This window comes from Homalodisca vitripennis, chromosome 2, assembly GCF_021130785.1.
Source record: "Homalodisca vitripennis isolate AUS2020 chromosome 2, UT_GWSS_2.1, whole genome shotgun sequence".
NCBI classification, from domain to species: Eukaryota; Metazoa; Arthropoda; class Insecta; order Hemiptera; family Cicadellidae; genus Homalodisca; species Homalodisca vitripennis.
This window is the reverse complement of record NC_060208.1, coordinates 150296895-150321772: the sequence shown is the minus strand read 5'-3', so window position 1 is coordinate 150321772 and position 24878 is coordinate 150296895. Positions and strand designations below refer to the sequence as shown.

Here is a 24878-nt window from a genome sequence, read left to right as displayed (position 1 = left end):
ATTGTTTATATTATATTATATTTTAATTTAATTTGAAGCTGGTAGAACACCCTCTGGTACTTTGGGATTATACCGACCACACCAGTATGAAGAACACAAAAATAGAAATTTATAGAAACAAACATGATAGAACGAAAAAACAACTCTTCAATTACAAAATTACAAACTTACAAGCATTTCCAGGTATTGTGATCGGTATTGTTGTCGCTGTTATCTTATCTTTCTCGAGAATCCTGATTACGGCAGGCCGCGCGGCATCACGTGATTTGCACGGTACATCATTGCCTTTCCATTACAATTCAATTTATATTTCTGATTAGCCCCTCTAGAATTTGATATTTTACTGATAGGTACTATCTCGAGGGATGTTTTTCTTTCGTCGACATCAGCGCGGGGCAGCACCGAAGGTGCTGCCGAAGCCCGCGCTGATGGCCGGAGGCACTCGCATTTTGGGTGGCGGAATGTGATCAAGAATAAAAACAAGTTTTGAGTGTTTTTTTAATAAAAAGTTTAGTTTGGTAAATGTTTGTTTTTGTTGAATTTTTGTGTTTGGAGAAATGTAGAGGTAAAACACGGAAGTACAACAAAGCGATGCACCAGCTGAACGGGCGGCGAGACTCTGCAATCACGTTATCTACTAGACGCTCGACTTTGACCTCTGTCTGAGGATGGGGAGGTGTTTGCGATAAGACAATTCCTGTTTTATATTGACGAAATATTGTTCTACGCTAATCTAGTAATCAGTAGAAAACGAAATGTGAAATAACGATTCATGTCTGGGTGTGGTCGGTATAATCCCAAAGTACCCACCCTCTTTATATTTACTAATGTTAATTTTAATATAAAGCCACTTCCCAAAATTTCTTATAATATACCAAGGATACTAAGGAGTAAAAAACATTATACTGTAAATTTAGATTAGAACATTTCAGCTGATACTAAAACCTCATTATTTCTTTATTTTTATTCTTTGTTTGTATACATTATATTTATATCCATTTTCAGAACGGCATTCGTCGAAATATTAAAGGATTATATGAAGTTTTTTCTTTTGTACATACGTATATATTTATCATGATTTTATTAATGGTTAACCTATTTATTATTCTCTATGTCTTTTCTTCTACAGATGATGGTGCAAAAGGGCGGCAACTTATCGTACTTTGACAGTTTGTGTTTGGCGCAAACTGCCAAATTGAATTGAATTGAAACTAACCTTACTTGTTCTTGTATTCCTGTCAGCTGTGGTAAAATTATATAAGTTTAATCGGAATAGTCAATATTTTGAGATTTATAAGTTAGACTTTTAGAATTGTTTTACTCCGCTACACTGTTACTTAGTTGATGTAATTGTAAATCTGAAAATTAAAAGATAGTGATTTCATCTATTCAATTTCCTTGAATGATGGTTAATCACCACCAGCTTTTTAGTTGAGAAGGAATAATATAAGTTTGTCCTCCTTGATTGAACTTGATAATTAACTTAATTAAAATGGCATCAGGTGAGTACAATCAACAGTCTTTCATAACTAAGCATGTTAGTATAGAACCTTATATACTACTGTAATCATTTTCAAGTAGGCCTAGTATTCATCTATTTAAAAGCTATTAAAACACATATAACTTTGAAATTAACAAATATTACCATCAGCAGCAAACATAACTGTTTAATAATCTTTCTTCGTTTTATTTTCAGACCATTCTTGATAAGGAACTTTAAATTTAGATTTCCACACCTTCAATCTATTTGAATTCGATTTAATAAGTCACAAAGGTTAGATTTTTACATAACAATCAGACTCCCATCAAGTGGTTTTGGTGTTCTCTACTTGGGTAAATGGGGAGACTTTAATAAGCAGCCTACACTCGTTATTTGGTTGTTTTGTCGAAATGTTCGATATATTATCCAACTTCGATATTATGAAAAAATAGTACACAATAAGAGTTATAATAAATTACCGTAACAAGAATTTCGTTTATTAAAATTTTAAAAACATAAATTTAACAGTAACATTACAAAACCAACTAAGGCCTAGACTTACAGATCAAAGAAACCTTACAATATTCATAACTTGCCCAGCTTGTTAGCAATGAGTAACAGCTTTTGTGAAATGAAGGAAAGAATTCTCCCCATCGGTTACCAGGAGCCAAACGTACATGCTGAAGCCACTTAAACTAATCTCGTCACTTGTGAGAAATATCTCACATATTTTCCTCATATTCATCACCATTTTCAGTCTCAAAATATTAGTTACTTCTTGCTGTTTATTGTTTACATTATAATTGCTACATTAAAAAATTGTATTTAGAATATGAAAATGTTTGTAGGTGTAGATGATTTAGTTATTGTTCAAATTAATTACTATTGGTTGATTATATCAATGGGTGTAATAATCAAATATCGTTTGATAATTTTTATACAAAAACACTGGGTCCGCTTATCGTACTCTACCCAAGCTATGCCTTCTAACTCAACAAAAAGTTTTAATTATGATATATCACCCCTTCTTTGTTTTTTTAAACTTCCAAAAAGTTTGATTTCCTGATTTTTAACACCAAACTTTGGAGGCTATTTTTGGAATAAAACTTTACATTTAGAGCTATAAATAAGAAAACAAATATTGTAGAAGAGATCTTTCTGAAAAAATAGCGGTTTGAAGGTCTAGTGCAATCCAATCCAGACATAATCAATTTAATGCCAATGTCTGCAAAGCCAAAAATTGCTGGATATTCATGAACAAAAATGGCCACTACACGTAATTGGTGAAAGATAAAATTCTTTAAAATACTTTTTGAACCTCTTATTAATATGTTAAAAATATATTTAAAATGTTTAAAATTAATCAATCAACTATCATTGGATCATTTCATGTGGATTGACACAGTATTGCAATGTATGCCATATGACCTAATGGGTTGGACTAAAAATTAATCAACCTAATCAATCAATTACATAAACAAATTTTAATTGCCAGTGTAATATAGTTATGATACAAATTTCATTAAATATCACCAACATTAGAAAACATGTTTGAAAATGTTATAAGACTGCTTGTACAACACATATCTTACGCAGTCTGTTGATTTAACATATAGGTCTATTCTTATTTAGAAAATCCCTCATGAATACACCCAACTGGTCTCCAAAGCTGCATTAAACCAAACGAATTTTATCAAGTGAAAGAGCCTGTTAAATAATCAATCAACTGTTGTATTATTATTATTTATTGTTTTGCATAACTATACATTCAATTAATTTAACCACTATTTTCAATTTGTTTACATTTATCATATCATAGAGTAAGTTTCATAGTAAAAAACTTCTTATTTCAGTTTTTTCTGCTGTGGAGTAGAGAGTAAAGAAAATATCCAGATATAAAATTAATAGACAGTGAAAATATACTTTTAACTGTATATTTAAGTAAATATTAAGTAAGTTTGCAGTGCTTGATAATGTGATTATCAGAGACCTATCTAACTTTTAATATAAATTTATACTGATTACAAAACCCATCAAAGTTGTGTTTTGACAGAAATAGGCTTTTCAGACTTGTATGTATATATATATATATTATTGATCGGGGGAAAAAATTTATACAAAATCAACTGTGGCACAATAAATACTGTGACCGGAGTAAAGTAGAAGGGCTATAAATATAGGCTTTTTTACATATTTTCTTGGTTGTAGCACAACATTGGCGTCAGAAATTCACTCGAACCAGAAGTGGTCTTAAATGTGCAAAGCCTATGAAATTTTGTGCAAAGCCACGGGTAAAAGCTGGTTTCTTATTAAAAATTAGCTTTTACTCATTATTTATCCAAATGTCTCTAGGCAAAATTTAAATGGGCTGTTACATATGCTTAATTAGCCCATTTGAAATTTTATATTTGTATATTTTCAAATAACAATAACTTTTTTGTTAATAATTAAATTATAATTTTGTTTGTTTGTATATGGTAGGCTGATTAGGCTAAATTGAAAAACTATTAACATTTTGTAATTTTCTAAAGATTTACCTAATTTTTTCTGATGTTTTACTTTTTAATTAGTTACCTCCATATAAGTATTTCAAACTATTTATTATTGACTGATCAGGTCTTTCAAAGTAGCCATAGGTCCGTTTTTTAGGAATAAGATAAATATGTTTCTTTAAAACATCTCACAACATATTATGGGGGTCTATTTTCAGATGTTACATTATTATTAAAGTTGATATATTTTTAATTTTAATTGTACTAAATATATTAACTTAGATAAAATCTTTAACTTTATGTATTTGAATTAAACACCATTAGAAGGTTTAATAATAATTGTATGCAATGCATTTTGTGACCCATAAAAAATTATTACTTATTTATTTTGCAGATAAAAATGATTTTAACCTTTTGAATGCTGTAAGGAAAAACATTGCTAAATGCTGGAATTGATTGGAGTGGAATACATGGGTAGTGTTTATGTTTTTAGCATAAAAATGTATGGGTTTAGTTGAACAATCTTAAACAATTTACTAAAGTAAAAATTTTAACACTTTGTTTTAGATTGTTTTTAAAATTATCTAATAAAATAAAACAAAAATATAGTCTAGGGAAGAATTTAAGCTGGCCTTTATGAAATAAACTGTGCAATTTTATTGAAAATATGACTTTTTCTATTGATCTATGAAAAATAAACTTTTTGGTCATAAATTTATTGTTTTATTCATTATTGTTGATTACAAAAGTAACACTTTGAAACATTTAAATTCCTTAGCTTTATCCTAACTTTTACTGTACAAATGTTATAAAGTCTAAGATGGGGTAGTGAACAATTTTAGAATCACTTGTTTGTAAACTTTACATAAAGTTAACAGTAGGGTTTCTTGGATTGCAGAAACTCACATTGATTCACTTTGTGTAAAGTCAAATAAAGTAATACACCCTTCTTTTACAGTTTTCTAATAGGTCTACAACTTTCAAATCTATTTTTAATAACAGGACTAAGGTCTTTCCAAGTCGAATCAAAATTTATCAAAAAGTATTTATATTTACCAAAGTTTGCTTGTGAAGAGCCATCTTCCAATAACATATGTTTGACCAAAACTGGTTCAATAAAGACCTAATGATACAGAGATAATGTTGTGCTCACAGTCACATATCACAACAAAATGTTAATGGTTGATTGTTCCCATCATATTTGTATAAATACAAAATAGGTATATCATCATGTGTTGCGTGCCAAATGATAACTTTGGCAAGACTTCACTAATGCTCAGCCAAATCCCATTCATGGATATGCACTTTCAAATGTTTCTGTGTCTGTTGTTGAAGGAAATGAAGATTCTCGACATTCTGCGGAGGAGATGGACATCATCAGGCAAAAGCAAGTGGCATACGAGTATCTTTGCCATTTGGAGGAGGCAAGAAAGTGAGTTCAGTTAACACGTTTCTATGTTATATAAATACTGCTAACAGTTTAACCTGATATGGACCGTTTTGTAAGGTATCTAATGAGGACGGATGCTGTTATAATTCATTAGCAAGAGCATTACTCAACAAACTAAAATTTTGGTTCCTTAATGCAGTGTGAAGGAAGGACGTATCAGTATCATGCTGTGATTTAAGTCTAATGATTCTTTGCATGCTTCACAACTTTTCTTGCAACTGCAGTTTTTAGTGTGAATTTACTTTATACTTGAGTTTTCTGCCATGGAATTTTATCATGAGCTAAGAGTTTGCTTATTTTTTCCGATTTGTAATGAAGATCATGTTGTGTATGATCCAGATTTGAGAACTTGGAGAGTTCTCATTTAAATACCATTATGGTGTCTGAAGAGTATTTTTTAAGTAGTAAGTTCTGTATTTAATTATTAAGTAGTTATTTTATTGTGTATTTTTTAAATTTGATATTATGGTACATACATACCCACAAAAGTTAAAAATGTTCAGTGGATTAGTTTATTATTAATGCTACATATAAAGTAAATTATTTTTTGTAAATTTATAAAATTTTGTCAGGAAACAGTTACAACACTCATAATTATCCCTTCAAAATGTAAACTGTGACATCATCAGTAGTGCATTTGTTATGGATAATTTTTGCTCTTCATAATACAATTGTAAATCTGGCTTTAATAATATTTAGCTTACACTGCTGCCACATTATGCCAGACACAACAGGTTTTACTGTATTTTTTATTTCTAATCGTAACATTGTTTCTGATGAATGTTAATTGGAACAGTTTATAGAGGTATTCCGCTTTCTGGATATCTACTTAAAATAGATTACATAGAACATATTTGCATAATTTTCCTGATATTCTTAAATGTGTACACCTCAAAAAGTTTCTAAAGATTATCACTAGAGGTATTTATATATAAATAAAGATGCCAAGATGCTTTATTGTCAACAAAGTTATAAGATTCTGTTTGCTTTACTGTCATTATTTCTTAAGATTCTTTTCTTTAATTCTGAAGCTGTTATTGTAAAATTTCATTAAATTAAACTTTGAAGTTGTTTGGTATACGATTATTTTGCTTAAACTTAATGTAGCATTTTAAAGTTTTGTTACAAAACCAGTTGTTTTATTTTGCTCCTCTTGTTTTATGGGATCAATAAGTGTTAGTAAAATTGATTTTCTCTTGATTTTACTTTTCAGATTATAATATGTATAATTAATTAGCTTTGTTGTAATATTACTGAATAATATGGTTCTATTTTTATTGATTATTATATTTGAAAAATAAATTCTAGATGGCTTGAGAGTGTTCTACACGAAGATCTGCCTCCTTGCACAGAATTGGAAGAGTATCTTCGTAACGGAGTGATTCTGGCCAAGATAGGGAACGTAGTGGTACCTGATGTTATACCCAAGAGTCACATCTATGACTTGGACCTTAAACGATATCGTGCGGCTGGTCTGCAATTCCGACACACAGATAACATAAATTTTTGGCTTAAATCTTTAAAAGCCATAAAATTACCCTTGGTATGTAGGTTTTGTTAAAGTAATGTTAACAAGTATAATTTTACTGTTTAAGTAATTTGTGGAAATTAGTGTGCAATTAAATACAAAATAGATTTTGTTGATTATACATAACAGTTTCTCCTCGAGTTTAAAGAATTGTCAACACGATAGTATCAGACATACTGCTGCAAAAAATTTTCAAATTATACTTGTGGATATTTTTATTGTAAACTTTAAATTATCAAAGAGAAACAAGGATCGTATGTGCGCATTAAAATTATCTATATACAAATACGCAAGATAAAGAAGAGGACAGTGATGGTAGCGTTCCATTAAAATTTCTTCTAAACCTTCTTTAGAGAGTTTGTGTTAATTGTTCACTTTTTTATTCTTAGTATGAATAAAACTATTTATATGAGTGTGTAGTAAAGATGCTGGTAAAGTGAAATCATTGTACTTCAAACTTGAATCCTGCATGGCTGCAACTATTAGAACAAGCACGTCAAAACATCTATTCAGAAAATAACCTCTTATAAAATGGTGTGCAAACAAAGTTGGTTTCCTCTTAATATGAATTAAAAAATCAATGGAAGGTTTAGCTGTTGTTCTTGAGGAAAGTATATTAACTCACTCTAATAATGTAACGTCATCACTGTTCTCTGTTTTGTGAATATGGTTTAAAACGTCTATCATATTAATTATCAAGTTTATTTTTTATTCTACACAAATAAGTTCACCTAAAACTGTATAAACTCATGTAAGAATATGGAAATTGTAGTGTTCCTAACAAAAACACAGTATGGAACTTGATGAGGTGATAGATATAAAAACAAAAGCATTTAAATTCTTGAACTAAAGCTTGTAAAACTGTAAAAAGTGCTTGCCAGTATATAGATGTTTGACAGTGAATTCTATGCCAGATATACCTAGCCAGATAAAGACTTTTTTATTTAGTTTAAAATATATTTGAAACTAGTTTAGGTTTGAACACTATTTGTAATTCTACATACAAAATATGTTTTCTTCCAATTCCAGACATTTCATCCGGAGACAACTGATGTCTATGACAAGAAGAACATGCCTCGAGTCATCTACTGCATCCATGCTCTCAGCTCACATCTGTTCAAGTTGGGGAAAACACCACAGATCCAAGACCTGTATGGAAAAGTCACTTTTACAGGTGTTTAAACAGTTAAAATCTCAAGATTTGAAATATACCTAAGTAGAATAAACCCAAGTGATATAACTGCACAGGAGCCAAGAGCACACACACAACCTGTCACACATTAGTGAAGGTGGAACACTGACAGGGAAATAAATTGTCAGCATTTTCTATGGTATTGTGGCACAATAATCGAAAAGAACAGGAATGTGATGGTCAGGAAGGAAGGGGTAAAGGCCAGATGCCTATGGCCTAATGTTATAGTAACTGACCTCAATGTCCATATTGTCTTTACAAATTTTATTGATTGAGATTTGTTTGGTAGTTTAAATATTTTTAGGTTCCTTGTTAATTCTTTTCTAAATATTAGCAGCTAATGTGCCTAACACATCATCCGGAGGTTGACTTAGCAATTGGTTGGCTAATTTCATGTATGAAGCCTCCTAAAAAGCTTGAATTTGAAAAAAAAAAAAAACTGCTCTTGTGTAGTTGGTGTAAAAACTCTCCTCTTTATGCTAAAATCTACGACTATCTGATCCAAGATAACAGCTGATTGTTATAGTCAGGTGATTAGAGAGGGAGAACCTATATTTTCAGGAGTGCTTCAATGTAATTTGCTCTTATGTGTGGTTGTTATGGTCTCTTCATACTGTCCACAGACGAGGAGATCACAGTTATGAGTTCTGAGCTGCAGAAGTATGGTGTACAGTTGCCAGCATTCCAGAAGATCGGAGGGTTGCTTGCCACAGATCTGCCTGGGGACACTGCAGCCCTTCATGCAGCTGTGATTGCAGTAAACCATGCTCTTGATTCTGAGGTAAGTTGGTGGTATTGGTTTTGTTGCGAAGATTCTCTGTATAAAATGATTTTTATTTCTCAGTCAATACATTGTGTGCATAGAGAATTGTCATGGATTTCAATATAAAGTCATACATTATATTCACATAGTATACATATATGTAATATTTCATATCTAATATTTTAATATATGAGACTTTTTCAGGAAGGAAAAGCAGTGAATTGTTACACTTAATATTCTTAAATGAAAATATAGTTTTCTATGAGTAATGCTTTGTTAATCTTATCTAATTTTTATAGTGTATGGAATTATGCTATATTTTAGGCTTGACAAATTCAATAAAAAAAAAAAAAAAAAAAAAAAAAAAAAAAAAAAAAAAAAAAAAAAAAAAAAAACACAACAACAAAGCGGATATCATTTGAGAAATCAATTATACTAGAAATTTTAAATTGTTTTATAGAAATTGTCTACATTTAGCAAACGTTAAACGTCTTGTCACAATACACATGTGGTCTTTTTGTGATTTGTTAATTACTCTACTAGTATTTCACAATGCTTTAAAAAAAATTGTTCTCTTTAAAAATAAACTTTTTGCCATAACACAGGATCAAGAGGCATTGCTCAAAAGTCTACAGAATAGAAATGTCAGACTGAATTTTGTCCTGGAGGAGTATCTGGAGTATTATGCCAAAACACTGAAAACTGCCAAGGCTGCTAAAGTGGAGGCTGCTATGAATCGGGTAAATACTGTTAGACTGATAATTCACTTATTTATTGTAACAAATATTCTTGATTTGATATATTTTAAATACATAGAAGAATGACATACATTGTTGTATTAATATATATATATATATATATATATATATATATATATATATATATAATATATATATATATATATATATATATATATATATATATATATATATATATATTATATATATATATTAATACAACAATGTATGTCAACCCAAAGTACCTTTTCTGAAGACAAGAAAAACTGAAATATCTAGGAATGTCTTTCCATGGGGAATTGTAGACATTTAAAGTTTGGGGGTATCATGTAATGACACTTCATTAACCTTTACAGCACCGTAAGGGCTGACCAATAACCATGCTCTGAACGGTGTAAGCGTGTATACACGCAAAACAATTATGTGCTTGGTTTTGTGATGGTAGTTCTGAGTTAGTCTGTTAGAGTATGCAGGAAGTAAGTTTCAGTAGTTTAGAGATGTGCTGCATATCACGTGACTGTCCCTGTGCATACCACTCAACACTGCAAGTGCATATATGTGTACGCTGTTGAGAATAAAAAATATGTGGACAAATATTAAAAAAAAATATTTATCTGCAGGTTCTTTTTCTTTTGTTACACAGAAAAAGTCATAGAAATAGTGTTTTGTATTGATATTTTGATACTTTTTGGTGTTTTGTTAAAGGAAATTAGTTTGACATAACATTGAAATTTGACACTGACTTTGTTGTGTTCTGTGCCAGCATTTTATTTTGATCTTTCATGCATTATTGAGCATTTATTTTATTAAGTTTCACAAACAATTCCTGTTTTTGAAATGTACTGTATTATTTTATAACACTTTATAGTGACAAATATCTGTAGTACTTTAACCATTTCAGATTATCCATTATCATTAGGAAAGTAGAGTAGATACATAAGTACCTAATACATGCACGAGCTTTGCAGAATAAACCCTTTTAGTCTCTTGGGTGTCCTGGAGCATCGTATCCAATGACACACTAGTGGTTTGTTGGTGCATTCTGATGTAAGCGATTGTTAAAACCTGCTTAGATTTAATAAAACATTTAACCGGCTGTTAGTTGTTTGTAAATAAATGCACTATTTGTGTCGTAATCATGTCAGAAACAAGTTCTTAATGGTAGACATGTAGTTGAAGAATATTGTTACAAACTTAGATTTACTGAAGCGGAAGTGACAGTGACAAAGCACAAGTGTTAAGCCATTATAACAGTTATGTATTTAAAATGCTAAAAACCACTATTTTGTGGGAAAATATCCAGGCTTGGAGGGAATACTGATATGCTCTCGGATCTCATGAGACAATTCAAATGTGTGCTCATAGATAGAATAGTATTTTAACTGTTTGTTAACCAGTTATAGAGGTTAGAATGCCATAAGGATGCTGTTGAATGAATTCATAGTCAAAAGTCTTTCAATGACCAGGTAGTTCAGTGCTTAGAAGTTAAAATACCAGGTCTCTTATGAATTACAATACAAATCTACGTTAATCGTATGGCCATTGAACTAAAAGATCTTGATTAGTTTAAGTACAATATTAAAGTAACGTAATAGGAAATCAGACTAATCACTATGGTATAACTCTTAAATTTGTATAATATACAAATAAAAACAAACTTTTGACATTTAATATAAAATATTCAAAAATTAAGTTTCTTATAACTTCTAATGTAGCCTGTGAAATATGAAATAAAATTATATCTTTAATTGTAATTTTTAAAATTGTAATTTCAGTCACTGAACGACAGCTATGTGGCAGATGTCTATGATGATCTTCTGACACAGGCTGAGATACAGGGTCACATAAATTCAGTAAATGGTAAGTTAAAACATTAACAACTGTAACTATAAGTTTGACTAAAGTTAATTTATTTTGAATTTATTATACATTTTTCTCTCTTTGTGGTGCTATGTTTTTAAAATTACTATCAATTACTCACGGCTTTACACACAATTGTCAACTGAATGATCAAGAAAATATGTATATATCTGTAGAATTTAGAAGTCTTCTCTGTATGTCATAATGGTTTCAAGATTCACAATTTACAAATAATATTTATGATTAATTTGATTCACTAAAAGGTTTAGTATGCCCACTTTATGGACCACCTGCCTTGTTATCTTTTTTTTTATACTCTCCATATTTGTTCTTCATAGGTAACCCATATCTGTGAATCAGATACAGTGCAACATATGTTCTTGATTCCCAACCCCTGTCAGCTATATTACCCTGTTTCCTTGATTCATTCTAGTGATTATGTACATTTTTATATACATAGTCAGTATTGTATCCTTCATCAGCAAAAAACTGGCACAATGTATCCTTGTTGATTTTCTACCTTAAAAATGCAATTAGAGTATGGTGTATTGCTTTGTGATTATATTTGGATTGCGAATGGTTCATTGAATCATGTTAGTTGCCTGGTCCCTCCATTTTTGTTCCTTCAGTCGTAAATAAGCCATTGTACAATATAAAGCGAAACAATTTCAAGTACCTTACATGTACATATTCATATTTTTGTTACCTATTTCTAAGGTAAAGTCATCTATTGTCAAAGTTAGATAATACTTGTTATTACTGTTTGCATCATAACATAATATATATAGCTAAACAAATTTTAAGTCTGGACACTGCATGGCATGTTGCGTCGTGTGACTTGAACAATTTGTCAACAAACTGTCAACAACTTTAAAAGTAAAGTAAAGTAAATTATTATTTTTTTTTTACAACTTTATTGCCAGTCTTGACAGTAAATATATTTTCTTTAAATTACTATTAAGAGTATTAGTGGGTGGTGTTTCAGAATTAAAATATGTATTTTTAATTTTTGTCTTAATGTGTCAAATTACGTTCAAGTCTTTTCACTAAGTTGTGGATGATTGAGTATCAAACATCCAAATATCTTCTCAATCTTTCGCTTTAATAATATTAATAGGATTTTGAATAAGTCACTCATATTTTAAATTTTTAATTAGAATCCTATAAAACTGCAAGTGCTTTTTTTCTTTCAGTGGGCCAAAAATGGAATGAAGTTTTGGATGTTGCCGCTCAACATAACTCTGACAAAATGGCTGCTGTATTAGCGTCACCATGCTTACAACTCTCTGTAAGTTTTAAAGTATTATAGAAGCTCATAAGATACACTCGACAAAATCTTTAAACCTCTTAACCCTTTCCGCTCGGATGGGCAGCAGTGCTGACCAAATATGGCTTCTCGTAGGCTTGTATTATTTTAGCGCATACTGTCCACTCAGATCGGATGGGCAGCGGCGCTGTCCACCATGGCGCCTGCGTGCACACAGCAACCATGTCATTGTTGCGTCCCCACCAGCTCGGATTTATTTTCAGTGCGTCATTGATACTGTGCCTTTTAAAAAGTTAAATGGATTTAAAGGTAAATAATAATAATGTAGTCGAAAAGTATTATGATGGAAATGTTATATTTCTATAAACTAACATGAGTTACAATGAGTATTAATAATGTGACAGTAAATAATTATAACATGTTAAAAAATAAAATTGAACTGCTTATTATTGTTCCAAATACAAATTTAACTGCAGGCTAGTTGTCATCTTGTTGTTGAAATATCTGAGATGAATGGTACTTTTCAAAACAAACACTGATGTGAAGACCGGGCTCATTTTCACAAGTTTTGCAATAAAACTTCACTCTTTTCCTGGTGCCGCCTTGTGCTCTGCTGCTACACACGACGCAATCCTTCACTTTTCTACCTTCAAGAGGATATGGTAGATGAAGTTTCCCATTTACTCGGGAAATGTCTTGCAATTGGGATGGTCTTCCTTTTTTATTCGTGTTCCTTACATTGCCAACAAGCTCTAATACCAGTAATTAATAATAATACCAGTAAAACCAGGTATTAATACTGATATATTTACACTTTTATTTACAGTTATATTTACACTGATATCTACAATACTTCATTTACACTAATATTTAATAAAATTGCACAATACTAAGAATAATAAACAATCCTTTCTAATAATGCGTGTAGGTTAACTCACTAGTGAACAATGTGGTTAAAAGCGCGCTAAAACGAAAGCCTAGAATGCAATATTGACCAGATGATCAATTTCCAAGCTTTGTAATGAAACAGTTGATTGATCTTAATGCATTGTATTATAAAAAAATATGTCAGAATAAAAAAAAAGAGTTTATAACTTGTGGTCAACGCTGCTGTCCATCTGAGCGCTAGTAGGATTACTCAACGGACAGCACAGCTGACCATCCGATCTCTGAGGACGGCAACTCTAAAAATAAATGGCGGTGGCCAACACTGCTGCCCATCCGATCTCTGTGGACATTCTAACATTACTGCTCCGAGTGGAAAGGGTTAATAAGTTTGCACTGTGGCCATGTAGAGGCCCAATCCATCATTTCACATGGTTGGTGTGGGTCTTTAGAGGTCTATTCATAGAGAACCTTTACAATTTCACACTTTCATTTGCAGCTACATCACTCTCTGGATAAATTTAGTAAGGTTTTGTTTTTATAGAACAGGGGCCTCCAAATTATGGACTGTGGTGTGTCAGAAGAATTGAAGTGATGATCGAATTTAGTAATGTGAATAAGAGAATCCATAAGAGAGTACATTAGAGATCCACTGACATCACTGTGGACATAATACGAAACCACAGTTAACCTCACTTTGCCAACAGTAGTTACATGAGACCATAGATCTGTTTTCATTGGGACTGTGCATTTTCTTTTAAATTTTGTTACGTATAAAAGATGGCTATTAAAAATAGATGTATGATTACTCTTTTAATAACGAGTTCAATTTTTTAAAGTTTGTTTAATTGATTTTCTTTGTATTTATACTTTTAAATAAATGAAAGTTTTTACGTTGTTTTGTGAACACAGAATAATTTTGAATTATAATATTTTGTTTAAACGAATCAATAGGTTATCTCCTCTTTGGTGGATGCATTTGACCTCTATAATCTTTTATTGCCTTTATCTTGTGGAATCAGTTACCTGAGGGCTATGACAATTTACCTAGTTAACGAACAATACATACTTAAAAAAATAAAAACCAAGCTAAGAACAAAAATGGGAAAGGGGAGATGAAGTGAGTGATTTCACAATTCATTTTTCTTTGTGTACCTTTTTAGATTATTTTTATTTATGATTTTGCGTTTTTGATTATAGAAAAAGTATTGACATAATTTGTGCTCAAAGTTGAAATAATATCAATTTAAAAATTTGTGTTCTATGGCTTCATATATTTTTTTGCTTGATTAATAGTGGCTAAGCAAAACTCCCCCTCACCAAATGTTCTCTTTTGTATTATAATTGCATGGTAAATAAATTAAGCTTTTTAGGAGTCTGAATTTTTGAATTTTTCATGCCAAAAATATAGCTTTTACCAAAATAATTGTAAAGGTTCCATTGTATATTTTACACTAACTGAAACATTCAAATTATTTTTCTAACATTTTTATTATTTGCTTCCAAAAATAATACACATATATTTGGAAAATATTATATAGTTTTACAGTACCAATGTACATAAAATACTGAACCTAATTGAATACTAATTGTGTATGCTATTTATTGTGCCACAGGATGTGGAGAGAGACAATGGGAGCTGGTATGAGGAGATGTTACGGAGGCTGGTAGATAGTGGCAAGTGGATCGAGTATGAGGAGAGTTCTGAGTGGCGGAAGGTCATGCAACACATTGTCTCTGAAGGGAACACCGGCGCAGAACTGTACCAGAAAAGTTAGTCCTCAGTCCACTTTAATTAATTAAACCCTTAAAACAGAGGCTGCAAGATTATTACTTGTTTGGCGAAGTATTACACTCAATGTTAATTGAGAATGGTTTACATAGGAAAATTATAGTAAAAGAAAAATATTATTCAGTGATTAGTCATTCAAGAGAAAATAGTTTTAAGATGTTCTCTTATTTGATTTGATTTTACTAGTTTGTGGTGTATGACCACCACTGTAATCAGATTGGTCAGTGTAAAAGAATCAAGACTGTTTGCAATCAGTCCGTTTGTAGGTGGATGTATTTTTTGCCAGAACGGACATGTAGTGAGGCAATCATTCTGGTCGTGCCCGCTCTCCAACTCTTGTCGCAGTATGGGTATTCTGTGAGTGTTAGTAATTATTTTATTTTATTATCTTGCAAATAAATACCAAACATGGTCTCTTGGGGAATTTAATAATTATTTGTATTGCGATCACCACGTGTGTCAACTCTCACTGGGTCACTGGTACTTCATCACCAACAGAAATCACTTTCATAACTAATATTAAAAAAAACTCTCGTCACAAGTTGTTTCAACAAAAATTACAAAGTTTTGGCATCTCATAAAGAATTTTTACACCGACTGTGTACGCCTAATAATTAAGGTTAACTGTTGATGACAATTTGAACTGCTTACACACTTAATTGCATACTTTTGGTGCACCAACAACCATAAAATGTTGTGCAGTTTCATCAACCATTGCATGTACAAAAGTGGTATATGTTATTGTGAATTATTTGAAAATGTGATTATTTTTCTGTTATATTTTTATCTATATTTTTATATTCCTCCCACTAATTATCTTAATATTATAGAGTCATCAGCTGTAAAGATAGTCAACCAACAGCTGGCCTGCGGAAGTCTGTCGGGTCTGTTAGAAGCCCTACGTAGTCCTTGCTTGGAAATCGACCCTGAACTGTTGACAACCTTCGCAGCTCCCCTCTACTGGGACGAGATGGTGGCTGACCGCCTTGACTGTGGCAGAGATCTCACGCTCACAGTTAGTCCCTTTGTGTTTCAACAAAAAACATCAATTCAATAGTATATAAGGATATCAATAAGTTATTTTAACCCTTTGCACGCCATAAGCGAGTTATTTCGCATGCATAAAAGTCCGTACAGCGCCCATAGCGAGTTATATCGCGAACTACATTTTACAACATTAGATAGTTTTATAGTTGTCGAATTTGCCGCTAGATGGCAGAGAAAGTCACTTTTGCTGCCTAGTGCATTAGCTAACGTGCCAAATGAACGTTTGAGGAGTATCGATCGGTAACAGCTGTTTCTTTCTATTCATGTTTGTTTCCCGTACTTCTCGAAACGCCCAAAGCGATATACTATCTACGCCATTTCGTGAAGTTCTATCTCTAGTGTTCCTGCTCACTGACAGTTTATGTTTTTACAGTTTTATTAGTTTATATTACGTTTAGTGCTTGTGAACTATTAAAATTATTACTATAGTAACAACTGTTATTTATTATTTTGACGTAACTTGTGAATATATTGCCATAACGCAGACGATCCGGACTTTGACGATTTCGTTCTTGGGGTTACATACTTTGGACGATTATTCGTAAAAAAAAACAGAAAACAGTTTGTAAGATATTTTTTCCAAAATGTGTATTTATTTACTTATCACACATCATATCTACTTCATGTACCGGTATACGTTTGTAAAAATTATACAGTTTTATCAAAATAACTTTTTTATTCATTTCATACCTACTGGTCCTTAAAATAGAAAAATATCTATATTTCGTTTTAAAAAATGCCCATAAAAGCATTTCATGGTTTTTTATTCTTTAAATCAATTACTTAAACAAATAAAAAAATGACTTTACAGTTTTCAAAAAATTTTAATATTCAGTAATTTGGCGCTAGGGCAAAATATATACGTAATTACTTGGCATGCAAAGGGTTAAAGTCTACATTTAAAATATTAATCAGAAACTGTCATAATTGATGGTTTTGGAAATAAATTTAAATGCAACTGTAAATTGAATTAAAATATAATAGAGGAATCTATTTATTTATGGCCTAATATTTGAGAACATTTTCAAGTTCTCAAGAAAACTTTAGATTATTGTACATTTAAGTAAAATTCTTAAAAATCCAGATCCTTAGTAACTGTACAGGACATTTCAGGACATCAAAACCAGTGTGGGAGTATTATCTCAAATAGCACGTCTGACCAGTGCCATAGACTCAGGAAACCATGAAAATATTTGGACTGCTCTTATGGAACTATCTGCTTTGCTCAGGTTTGAGGTAGGTTCTGTTCAAATAACATGACACAGGTAACCATGACATAAAAACTGCTGATCAAGCTAATGAAATCTTTAGGTGTAAATACGTAGTAGATATTAGCTCTTGATCCTTATGTTTTATTTTTGGGTAAACAGCTTTACTTGTATATTTTAAATTGTCATTTTTGGAATTAGATTTACTGTAAACTAAAATTATTTTAAACTAAACAAAACAATACAATTTGGATTGAATCAGGCTTAAATGAATATTGTTATATTTTATGCTATCCACTATTTACTATAAAATGTAACAGAAATGTATCATTTTAGTAATCCTGGATAGCTTTTAAATTCCCTTTAATTGACTCTGTTCATGGAATAAAAATTTGTATTTAAGAATTACTAAACCAATACAATTTTATTTTGATGTAATGGCTCACTGGCTTTGAGCCATCTCGAATTGCTTGGTACTGTTAACCCTTTTAAAACAATGGCTTGACTGCAGGGTATCTGTTAAATACAACAATACCTTAATATATTTAAGATCAATAATATAATATTATTAATAATTCTTTAACACGTTGTTAATTTGACGTAGCGTTTCATTATAACATGTATGTAACTACAAAATTTCAAAATTTATAGTAATAACAACATAATATGCTTACAGAAAGTTTGTTCTTGTGAATATCACTGATTAGATTCCAAAGGACTAACCCAATTTTCATTAGGTATTCTTAGCTATTTTTAGGTACTCTTGATAGTATTCTTACTGTCATCAATCGTTCTATAAATTTTATAATACATAAAAATATATTATTATAAAAATCACTACTCTTAATGATGGTGAGAACATGCACATACATTATAAATTGTGTTGATTGTTCTTCATATATTTCATTTGCTATGTGTTTTATATACAAGGTGTATTCGGAAAGTAAGTACCATTTAAAAAAAAAAACTAGTAAAACAATTTTTATTATTTAGTCAAGCTAATTTTATCCTTACATAAAAGAGCATACTTTAAACTTTTTTTTTTTAACTCTTATCATATTGGGTGACCAGCTTTTCTATACCTTCTTCATAGAAAATTTCTGCCAATGATTGTAGCCATAACTCCACAGTATTTTCCCCCTCATTGTCGGATCTAAAGCACTTGCTGCCTAGCTCGCACTTTCTGTGTGGGATTAACTCAAGTGTTAATCATATGGTGTCAAATCCGGAATGTACCATGAGTAACTGAACTGGTCACAACGAAACTGTCAAGTCACTGTTTGATTATCACCAGCAGTATAGGACCATGCATTGTCATTTAATGTAGTAACACAATTCATTTACTGAGGATTCCCCTATGTTTGTTTATGAATAAGCACCCCTTAGTGTTCTTTAAGATCATTGTTGACAATAGAAGGCCGACGACTCCATTGTGAACGTTTGTACATTGACTGTATTATGAAAAATAGTCATTGGCTCACAAAGTGTCGATGGCAAGGATCATGGACCTATTGGGAGTTGATTTTTTGGTTGTCTGTAATTGATATATGTACTTGGAAATTATAGTATTTTACTTCTTTAACTAAATGATGCAGAATTTAAAAGTAATTGTTATTGTTTTTTTATTCTTGCCAGCCTGGTTGGTGCCGTTGTTATTGTATGTTAAACAGGTAAGAATACACTTCACTTTGCGTTGCATAAGGCTTCACTGTTGTTGCATGGAAAATTCAAATAGCTCATTCCATTCTTAGGATGTCCTGCGGGCAGATACACATACCATAATAATAAAAAATGAAATTTTTACACCCCCTGGCAAACAAAAGAGAAATTTTGTCAGCCTACTGAATGATAGACTACAATGATGCTCAGCCAAATTCCATGTTTGGACATACATTGTCATAGAACTCATTCTTGTATATATATATAGAATTGAAGTTTCATACCAAATTTAAAGTTTACAAATGAAGTCTTTCTTGTTATATTATCCATGATACATTAACATTTTTGTTCATTAAGGTAGGTTTTATAGCAATAATTAAATAATAAAATTCTTAATGAGGTAGGAAGGGTACTACAACACAAGTATGCGCTGAAATCAAATCTTAGCAATGACTTTTAACGTTGAATTTCCACCCCCCATTTTTTTATTTTTACTACATGAGTAAGCTTCAAGTGTTGATTAGTCACAAGTTAATGTCTCTTGTGATTGTACTCACTCAATTTGTTTACAAATTTATTTATTCTGCTAGTTTCTCATTGCCATAATGGTCACCCATAAGAATAATCTAAAAATTCTTGCCAACGCTCAGGTAAATCCTATGGAATGACATATACCATAATATTAAACTCAATGTTGCCTATATAGAAATGAAGAGTTATACAAAAGTTTAGGTCTATAGGTCAGTATCAAGTGGACAGATAGACAGACAGACAGAAATTAAATTTTTCCAGCCCCTTGAGAGACAAGCTTTGCTAGAACTTCTCTGGTAGTGCTCAAATGAACATGAATAACATGCAGTTTCTAGCTTACACATGAGAATTTTAACTAAAATTCCCAAGTATGTCACCTCTGATTAGCCTCACTTAGCCATTAGCATCAGCATGGTACAGTATCCGGTTTGCAGGGGCTGGAGCCTGGTCTACAGACACAGTACTGTAGTGGACTGATGGCCTGTCGTAGCTACAAGCTGCTGGAGGATGTCGACTGCACCATTCTCAATTCAGCAGACATTCAGGATTGCATCAATCTCGTAAATGCGAAATATGAAGAAAACAATCGAGGTAAGTTATTTAGATTGGAGTTGGTGTGTTTTTATGTTCTTCTAAATTAGATACATGTTAATGGAACTCATGAACCATTTTGATGTGACCCTGAATGGTGTATTTGAACTATATTACTGTTTAATACTAATTTATTTTTGTTCAATTTAGATATTATTTAATAAAATCTACTAGGTATTATTTAAAAAATGTTACATAGAAACAGGTCACCTGGTTTCCTTTATTGAAGTAATTTAAAAATAATAGTCCTTCCAGCTCAGTCAGAAGAAATAAATTTATTTTATGGCTACTGAAAATATTGATTGATTTCTCATGAGATTTTATGTACTCAATACTCGAAAAGTGTTCAAGATACAACAAAAGTTGTTTTTAACAACACATTGAGGATATGTTATAAATATTCCAGATCACTTGATTTTTTTTCTGTAAGTTTGTAAACAACGGAGTTGTGAATTATTTTAAAATTTAAATGGATGCCATAATGAAATGAAATGGCATGCCAAGCTGCAAGCTGGTCAACGAATTTAGCCGAGATATTTATAAGATCAATATTTGTACTAAGTTAACTTTTTTTGGGACATTTATCATTTTTACAAACCGTGTTATATAGTATACATAGTATATATACATACATTATACATATCTACTTTTAATTAGGGGGTGACTTTGGGCTCTGGGATCATCTTCAGTAAAGTTATGATGACATTTTTTGGTAAGGACAATTGCAATACACTAATTTTTCATTAGTCTGATAAAGTTTTATTTTTAGTGACAACAATATTTTGTAGTGTTTTATAAACAAAACTTTATGCATTGATTTATAATTTCCATACATACTTTTCTCAGTCCTGTAGCCTGTTTTCCTCAAAATTGTTTAATCTTTCTTTCCTGCCTACGAGACACAACTAATGTGTGAAAATTCGCTATTTTCTAATAAGCCATTTCAGCCAGCACTTTCATGTTGCAGCTGTTAAGCCATCATTAATTTGTCTTTATCAGCCCTAACACTGAATAAATAATAATAAATTTGATCTGTCTTTATAAATAATAAATGTTATTTAAATAGTTTTTTACTTGTCTATTAAAAATAGTTCAAATAGGTTTGTGTACTATGTGGTTGACCTGTAAATGAACATAGGAATATGCTAAAGAGAAGAAAGTGAACTTGTTTGTTTGACATTTTGCAAAATAGAACACAATAAAATATCCAGTCATAATACACTTTTACCCAATTGTAATGTGAAGTTTTCATACTTTACCAAACCAAGTATCAATATTCTAAACTACCACCTCATATGGCATAATAAGTTAAACTCTTGTACAGTGGTGAACTGCCTGCAGAAACTGAATACAGCAGTGAGAGATAGGTCTCAGACAGCCCTGATGCAATGCCTGCAAGATCCAGCCCTACACTTAGTGGACAATGTAAGCAGCAATGATATGCCGCTTGTACTCAACTTGTTCCAGGTCAGTGGCTTGTTTCTACTTATTCGTTTTAATTTCATTCACACTTGAACTCCAACAACAACTTTGGTTGTTCTAGTTAAAAAGAACCCAATATTGTTAACCCCTCAAACTGACTGTGTCGACCTATATTATACACCACTGAAACATGTAATAAATATGAGTTTCATGTTACTAGTTGGTAGAAAAATCAACATACTTACCTTGAAAACCATTTTGGTCTTCTAAGGTCCAATGATTGAAAGAACACGTAAAAGTACACATAATTAGAAATTTTCGATTGCACTACAAATCTTCCTCAACCAGTAGAGAACATTCTAGCTGTCTATTCACTTTGGGTTGCAGAATCAATGTGGGAAGCAGTGTTGCCAATTAACATTTTATAGACACTGTTGATTTTAAAGAAATCCTCCAAACATGAACCTGAGGCAAGTCCCTCCCTCCATTATCTTCAGCAGGCTAACAGTTTGCATAGATATATTTAATATAGGGCTCAATACATTGTCAACATTTATAAAGTAATAACAGTAGCCAGTGTCAAAGTTCTGGCAACCTAAACATTAAGGAAACATTTTTGAAACAAGCATGAATGTAAAGAATGAATTACAATAAAGAAGGCAAAATATGAATGTAATATGTAACTTATTGTGAAAGTGTATTGTACATACAAGTAAAGCTGCATGGTTTGTGATTAAAGAAAATGATTCACATTCTTGTAACAAGTACAAAACAATCAACATAGCACCTGAAAATTCCATTTGTAAATATAGTAAATAGTATTAAGCATCAGTTGGACTTGTCCGAATCTGGTTCTCTTGAATATGTTAGGAAGACCCCTATTGTACAAGAAACCTTAGCTGGAATATTGTGTCAACTAAGAATAACAAACAAATGCGTAGTTAATTACGTAGTGACTATTTCCACCTAAAAAGCTATATAAAGAAGTGTTGCTATTTAAAAGAAAGGAATTGGTAACCTATTTCTTTTTCTGTAAAAATGAAACAAACAGATGAAGGTTAAGACCTAGAAATATAAAAACAATGTTGGAATAACATCTTTTGAAAATACACAATAATAGTGTATAATGAATTATAACCCAAGTTCGTATCTAAAAACACAACAGTTTTGTTTAGATGATAGTGAAACATAGCAGTGGTGTAATTTCTTTTTTTTTAAGTTTCTAAATCAATTTGAAATGAAACATCAACCTTAAGAGAAGGTTGCACTAATGGCCATCTTCATTGTAGTTTTAATTGTTAAACTAGCCATAAGATTATAGGAGGTGTCTAATTTTAATCAATATACATCCAAATGCTTTTTTTGCAATATTTTATGTATTAATCAGAACAAATTGTACTTCATCTTTGAAATATTTAAAAATTATAAACATAAAAATAAACTAAAATGTGTTTGAATGCATATTAATTATATCTTTAAACTGAGACATCTAATGTTACAATAAAAAAGAAAGGTTTAACATTGTTCTTACGGGAAAAAACTCAAGGTTGTTTCAATACCACCGGCTCTTTACTCCAGTTATAATTCACAAATCGATCAAAGAATATGTTTCCTGATTTAGTATTATAAAACTTAGCCTGAGCCAAAAATCTAAGTGTTTTTCTCTCAGTTATGGACATGTTTAGGTAGACAATAAGGTAGGTAGCAGCAAAAAAGTTGTGTATACAAATTCGGTTGCTTTTGATTTGGGCTTTGCTACAACATAAGAATGATTAATGATGATAAACATTGTCCTATCATTTTCAACTGATTGAATTAGGACGTTTTATGTATACCTCTTCATTAAACAATTGCTGATATAAATGTATACAATATGCTCCATTTGCACAGCATCACATGATTTACACCTTTCTAATAAAAAATTGCTGAAGATTAACAGGTGTTCTTAAATTTGATTGCAGTTAAAGAAGAACTTCTTAACATAATGGTGGTGCTTGTTTTAGTTATTTATGAAATAGTAATTATTAATTGGAAAGATGTTTCAAAAATACTGATTCAATCACTATAATTTTATCAACACTAACACATTTATAAGAGTATGGCAGTAGTCCGGTATGTAACTAAAATAATAGTTCTAAAACTCTCACAGAACCGACTCCATGAGCAGGCAGAAGGTGTGGAGCTGTGGCTAGAAGACGTGAAGGCAGTCATTAGAGAGAGCTTATCTTTGATCGATGAAGCACAATCAGGTATGTTGATCTCTGATCAAAACTCTCTCTCGGAAATTATCAAAGATTATTTACAATGATTCCAAAGGAAGTAAAGTATGCTGAAAGAAGTTTTATCACACAAAAATATAATATTCATTCACTTCTCGTAAAGCATGTTTTGATGAATCATAAAAATTGATTTGGCAGTAGAAGTTTAACTGTTTATAAAATAGTAATTTTATTGTTCTAATTAGTTTTTTTTAAAGTTGTTATAAGTGAGATAGGTCAATAATTATCTACTTTTTCCAGTATATGTAAAGAAAAAAGCCAAACAGTCTTAGTTTATTTATAGTGATGTCACGTGTGTATCTATTGTTAACTGACGGTGTCACATTTAGTAGTGTAAAAATATAATATATTTGACTATGGTGACAAATTGTTGGTGACAGCTTGCAGGTGGCTCAGTGAAATCAACAATGGTCTACAACACAAGAACCGACACAAGGTTGTGGATGCCCTATGTAACATGCCAGGATACCAGGTCCTGGAGCCATCCCAGTGCTATCTACAGTTGCTCTCTCTGAAGGCAAAGAAGGTCAGCAGGCTTCTGTCTCGTAATTTTTAAATCATGTAGTTACAACTAATGTTACAAACAATGAGTTTTAACTGTGTGTACAAACAGATCTGTTTCTAGGATTAAAGTTGTTCTTATATATTTTACAGTTTGAGTTGTTACAAGACGAAGAAAGTTAAGATAGTAATAT

At 31.3% G+C, this 24878-nt stretch overlaps 1 protein-coding gene across 1 annotated transcript in view; it reads left to right on the top strand.

Moving 5' to 3' along the window:
- Positions 1 to 1187: 1187 nt before the first annotated feature.
- LOC124354890 (ras GTPase-activating-like protein IQGAP1) overlaps positions 1188 to 24878 on the top strand; it is a 52145-nt gene continuing 28454 nt past the window's right edge. The window contains exons 1-15 of the mRNA XM_046805669.1: positions 1188 to 1502; positions 5308 to 5404; positions 6731 to 6965; positions 7980 to 8124; positions 8766 to 8923; positions 9511 to 9645; positions 11418 to 11502; positions 12696 to 12790; positions 15271 to 15427; positions 16277 to 16461; positions 17607 to 17729; positions 20326 to 20482; positions 21807 to 21949; positions 24054 to 24153; positions 24564 to 24709. Coding sequence (XP_046661625.1) covers positions 1493 to 1502; positions 5308 to 5404; positions 6731 to 6965; positions 7980 to 8124; positions 8766 to 8923; positions 9511 to 9645; positions 11418 to 11502; positions 12696 to 12790; positions 15271 to 15427; positions 16277 to 16461; positions 17607 to 17729; positions 20326 to 20482; positions 21807 to 21949; positions 24054 to 24153; positions 24564 to 24709 — 1971 coding nt within the window. The 5' untranslated portion in view covers positions 1188 to 1492. The remainder of the gene's footprint in view (positions 1503 to 5307; positions 5405 to 6730; positions 6966 to 7979; positions 8125 to 8765; positions 8924 to 9510; positions 9646 to 11417; positions 11503 to 12695; positions 12791 to 15270; positions 15428 to 16276; positions 16462 to 17606; positions 17730 to 20325; positions 20483 to 21806; positions 21950 to 24053; positions 24154 to 24563; positions 24710 to 24878) is intronic.